This window comes from Portunus trituberculatus, chromosome 48 (assembly GCF_017591435.1).
Source record: "Portunus trituberculatus isolate SZX2019 chromosome 48, ASM1759143v1, whole genome shotgun sequence".
Lineage (NCBI taxonomy): Eukaryota > Metazoa > Arthropoda > Malacostraca > Decapoda > Portunidae > Portunus > Portunus trituberculatus.
The window spans coordinates 1,770,108-1,775,924 of NC_059302.1; the positions used below are offsets into that span (position 1 = coordinate 1,770,108).

The window sequence follows — 5,817 nt, forward strand, 5'->3', positions numbered from 1 at the left end:
CTGACCTTCCCAATAACTAATGTATTTGCTCGCACCGTTGTCAAGAGTTCCACCAAAACATTTCGTTCCTCCTTGCTTGATGATTCGTGTAACATTCCCAATACCGTGAAGTTAATAAAGAAAAAGATAAATAGAAAAGAAATTAACAAAATACATAGAATAGAAAGTGTATATCTATTGCAGTTTTTGTGGGAGTGATATTGAAAGTAGAGCCAAGAATTAAATAGAAAAAAATAGTTCTGATCATCATGGCAGTTGATGTAAGGATAATATTTATAAATTCGACCAAGAAATCAGTAAAGAAAAAAAATCTCTGCCATTTTTTACTATTAGTGCACTTGTAATATTCTCAAAACGATCCTAAAACGATCCTGAATCTAAAAGCAACAAAAAATAACCCCTAACTTTCACTATATTCAATGCTACAAGTTAACATTTCTCTTTTTTTTTCTTGTAAATGTCAAGGATTTAATCTCTTGATTCGTTTCATGTCTAATTTTTTTGTGCATTTTTTATTGCTAATAGGCATTACCTCTTTCAGTACCATGACGTGTTTTGCTGATTTTATACAGCTTCAGAAACTCATGTAGGGGATTAAAATAGTGAAGACTGTGGCTATTAATCTTTTGACATCCCTAAACCCTTCCTAATGTCAATAAAAGGTTCTGATCGTACACAAATCACAAGGTAAAAATGTGTCCCAGTATTGAAGGGATTAAACACAAGAAAGAAAATAAAAAGAACAAACTATCTCTGACCTTCATGGCAATCAACGTAATTTACACACATTAACAACATCTGTATGCAACAAAAGAAATAAAAAACACTTCCCCTCACGACAGGTAATGCAAAATGTACTACCACTCACAACACAGCACTACCTGGTGATAAATACGACAGTAACAACAACAAAAAATGCACCACTGACCTTCACGACTCACGCACACTGGAAGAAGTACCTACCAGCGGGCCACTTGTCGTGCTTACTGCCTGCGCTTCCTATCTGGTCCTTCACACTGACGGATGAATCTTGTTCAGGTCATTATTTGTCTTTTTACTCTCCAGGAGGCGGGTTGCGATCGCCCAGAGAGAGAGAGAACCTGCTAACTTTTGGAGGTGTTCGCCGGAAGGAGCCAAGAGATCAGTTCCTTGGTTTATTACGCTAGAGAGAGAGAGAGAGAGAGAGAGAGAGAGAGAGGTGGTGGTAACTTAGCGTTTTATTGCCCAGAGTCAAATCCATCTAGTTGTAGTAAAAGAAAGAGCGAAGAGGAGAGTTGCTGGCAGACTGTTTCGTTGCCATTTAAAGGAAAAGGAAAAGGGAGGGCAGAGAGAAGAGGAAAAGAGACACACTACCTGCAGGAAAGGAAATAGAAAGACAAAAGATGAGCAGACAAAACATACGAGAAAGAAAAAGAAAAAAAAAGTTACAAAAAAACACCGTTATTGTCTCATGCTTCTCCCACATTCAAATAATTATCAAGTGCAAGTTTTTTTTCTTTCTATCTCTTTTATTTTTTCCCCTCGTCGTGCACTTACCTCTCTACCTCCTCCTTTGTCCCTCCGTCAGAAGGAATCAGTGCCAGTGTTGCCTCCTGCACGGCCTTCCTTATCTGCCCATAAGGTCCACCGAGGCTCTTTTGCCTGGGACTGCTTCACCTTTATTGCAGGACTCATTGCATTATCTTGACTACTTGGCTCAGGAGGTTGGTGGCTCTCTCTCTCTCTCTCTCTCTCTCTCTCTCTCTCTCTCTCTCTCTCTCTCTCTCTCTCTCTCTCTCTCTCTCTCTCTCTCTCTCTCTCTCTCTCTCTCTCTCTCTCGTGATCTAGAAATCTCTATTTTGTGGATGTGGACTTGCTGGGATAACACTAAGGCCAGAGAGAGAGAGAGAGAGAGAGAGAGAGAGAGAGAGAGAGAGAGAGAGAGAGAGAGCCGGAAAGGAGGGAAAGAAAAGGAAACATGCGATCAATGGCAGAAAGGGAGGGGGTAAGGTACGGAGAGAAAGCAGAGGAAGAAGAGAAAGGTAGGGAGGACGAGGAAGTGGAGGATGAGAAAGAGGAGGAGGAGGAGGAGGAGGGAGCGGCGTCATTACGACAAGGTTATGGAGGCTCTGGACCAAGAGCTGACTGCGGGATTGCATTAAGGGATATTCTCAGCAAAACCACGTGACTCGAGGGTAATTTCCCTTCCTCTTTTGTTTTATTAAATCTGAGGCTAAACACCGTCCCTGCAAAGCCTCCGTCACGCGCACACAGCTCAAGGGAAGAAAGACAATAACACTGCACGAGGCCTTTTATTCACAAACAGCACATGGAAACTTTTGGCACGGATGCAAACATTCAAGACTTGGGTGAGACTTCTACCGAGAAAAAGCTATATATGTATATATATATATTTTTTGTCTTCATCCAAACAGAAACTATTTACATCAAACAGACTGAGGGAGAGCAGGCGAGGTGCGGGGGCGCGGATGGTGGCGGGGTGGGCTGGTCGTGGCGTGGGCTGAGCCTGGAGGTGAGTCGTGAGCGCAGACTCAGACAGCTTGCCTCGTGTGTCACGAAAGGTGAAAAAAGTCTGCCGCATGACTCATTTCAACACTATTTACCAATTTCAACGTAATTTGTCCCTTTCAAAAGTGTTTGCTTGTTTCTTAAACGTTTGTCCGCCTGTCGAAATCCAGTCCACGGGGCCAGGGAGCAGCGAGACCAACTCGCTGCCTTTCCTTCACCCGCCACACTCACTGGCGAGACGAGACACGAACACTGACAAAAAACACTCTTGCCGGGGATCATGAACCACTCCCGGACCTTGGCGGGTCATTCATTGTACCTACCTCTGGCGTGCCCGCCGCGGCTCCCTGCCAGCAGGTCTTGTCACCCCCTGATAATGGCGTCACTTGTTCCTCCTTCACTGCCGCGAGAGTCCCGCCGGCGCCCTCACTGACTATTAGAGGAGAGGAACACCAGGTCGCCATTAAGTGTTGGCCCCACCGCCGTGCCGCCCTACCGCCCATCCACCGCCGCCCGCCACACCTGGCGTCCTGCTCCAGGTATAAGGTATAAAAAAATATCCACAGCTTGATGTGTCCGCGCCCAGTCATGTCAGCGAGGAAACACGTCGACAGACAACTGACAACAGCGTGTTTGAGGTTATGGGAGAATGGTCTTTCTTTAACGTTTATCAAACATTCAGGTAATCCATCTGTCCCCAGAGCCGCGGCGTGGCTGAGTGCTGGGGCGAGCAGGCGCCGCCCCTTGGTTCCATTATGTACATGAACATTTCCCATATCCACACTTAAGTACGCACACGTACCATGTATATGTAAAGAATTAGGCATATACATGAGTAGATGTATACCTAGGGGCGAATAATTATGCATACACACCTATACATTCAATTGCAGAAACAAATATATATTATTTCAGTCTAATGAAGGCGTAACTCTCTTTACAATGAATTTGTACAATAAAATCTCGAGTGTAAAACACAGAGTGGTCGGCGGACGCTGCCTCGCCGCGGCGTGGCGAGACGCCCTTGGCGGCGAGGCGGCGCCCCGACCAGGCGGCGGAGGCGAGGGTCGGCCCGGCGCCCACTGTGGGTGGCGGGGACGGGCTTCAGGCGGCTTGCCGCCACGCCGCCCTCGCCCCAGTCACACCCCCAGGCAACATCTCAACATATATGTATATATTTAACAACAAAATTGATAAGTCGCCCTGGCAGGCGGCACTGGGGAAGCGAGTTTCAAAAATTGTATTGCAAAATTAAATGGAGTTGCCCTGACGTAGCTTACCTGACGCTACCCGAGGCCGCCCGGGAGGCTGGCTGCAGTCCGCTGGTGTTCCGAAGGAGGGGGCGGGACGCAGGCCGAGTGAGTGCGTGAGTGACTTGAGTGAGAAGGAGTGGTGGTGGCTGTGGTGTTGGTGGTAGTGGTGGTGGCAGTGGCTGCATCTAAAGTGACCTCTTTCTCTTGGTCCTCGATCCTTCCATCTGGGCGTTGCTGGTGCTGTGTATCCGTCTTTCTCCATAAATGTCTTGTAGCTGCTGGTGGCTGTGGGGGCGGCAGTGCCTTGAGTGAGCCTGCTGTCCTGCTGTTGTCCCTTCCGTCTTCTGTCCACGCTGTCGTAGAGCATCGGTTGCATCGACATCCCTGGCGTGAAGGTCGTCTGCCTGGTGGTGGCTCCCGCTCTGCTCCGACATCCAGCCTGTCGAGTAAACACACATGACTCGCACCCTCACAAGACCAACCTGTAATTAACGAGACCAGCCTCCCAGCTGAGCCTCACGCCCACGTCTGCTTTCCCTTCCCTTCCTCTCCACCCCGTCCCTTCCTCCACCCACGGCTCGAGATTCGCAATCATGAGGCACCAGCTCCTGTTATCCCATGACTACACAGCTGCATTTTAGTTGTCTACCTGTCATCGTCGCCACTGCTGCCAGACAGGTGCGGCCGTGAGTCAGGTGCGCTGGGACGGCTGAGGCGCGCGTTACGACCAGCCTCAGTGTGTGCCGGCGAGCGCCGCCACCAGGCCAGATGGTCACAAGCATCTAATGAGGTTAACAAGATTATTTGCACCGACGCCTCTGGGCCTCGCGCGTAATGGCATTATGTCGGGAAGGCTCAGCACCTCCTCTGTGCATCCCGAGACGAATGCGATGAAGAATTTAACGCGAAATTTATCTTAACGCCAACGTCCTTCTCCACTACGAAGCCTCATCAGTGTTACCGCATCTATAAATCCATCTGTCGGGACTATTTCAAGCGACCATCATCCTTAATTCAGCGCCATTCCATCCAGCTCAGGCGGCGGAGTGAGGTGCGGGCCATTATACGTACCAGCGGGCCATTAACATCCTCGTCCGTCACAGCGCCCACCGAGGAACTGCCGAGGCGAAAGGCGGCCTTAAATATGCGATCGATTTCCTTTACTTCTGGAGGAGGGCGGCTGAGAGGGACGGGTGTGCTTTGTCAGGCGTCACTGCCTCGACCAACTGACACTAGAGGCGCTCCATTATTCTTCTCCCTCCAGTTTCGCAGATTAATGCGGGGCGGGACTAAAGCAGGGCATGATTTTTTAGTGTGTCTGTCGATGCGCCGCCGAGAAGGGATGTTTCTTTTTACGTGATTGCTTTCCTTCAAGAGTGGCGAACCCTGAGTGCTCGTGTTGTGAAGGGCCGCAGGAATGATGACAAACTGCCGTGGATGATATACGACAAAATTACAGGTATAGAGAAGGAGAACCAGGTGTATCGAAACTGTCTGGTGAGAGAGAGAGAGAGAGAGAGAGAGAGAGAGAGAGAGAGAGAGAGAGAGAGAGAGAGAGAGAGAGAGAGAGAGAGAGAATATATAAATGTACCCAAGAGTTTCAAGTTTTCACACATCCACGGTTTCCTGTTGCTTAAAACGAAATGAAAGGAAAAGATGACAAAGGCAGTGAGAAAAAATAGAAAAAATGAAGTGTGTGAGAGAGAGAGAGAGAGAGAGAGAGAGAGAGAGAGAGAGAGAGAGAGAGAGAGCCACGTACGTTGACCAATTGTCCAGCTCGTTAGGAAACAAAGGGTAATTGTAATGAGTCACCGCCCGAGGTGTGAGGAGGGGACGAAAATAACTAAATAAAATAAAATAGAAAAAAAAAACCAGACCTGTGAAGAAACTAAAGGAGGAAAACTTGCTAAAACACCGTCTTCCATTACAGACACACGCACAAAAATTAAAAAACTTTGACGAACACGAAGTAAACGCCCACACCACCCACCCACCCACACCACACACACACACACACACACACACACACACACACACACACACACACAGAGAGAGA

General features: G+C 48.2%; 1 protein-coding gene across 2 annotated transcripts in view; it reads right to left on the reverse strand.

Moving 5' to 3' along the window:
• Positions 1 to 2,277: 2,277 nt before the first annotated feature.
• The window catches only part of LOC123498714, a 247,022-nt gene continuing 243,482 nt past the window's right edge, over positions 2,278 to 5,817 (reverse strand). For both annotated transcript variants that reach the window (XM_045246091.1, XM_045246090.1), the window contains one exon: positions 2,278 to 4,200. In XM_045246091.1, coding sequence (XP_045102026.1) covers positions 3,947 to 4,200 — 254 coding nt within the window. In that variant the 3' untranslated portion in view covers positions 2,278 to 3,946. The remainder of the gene's footprint in view (positions 4,201 to 5,817) is intronic.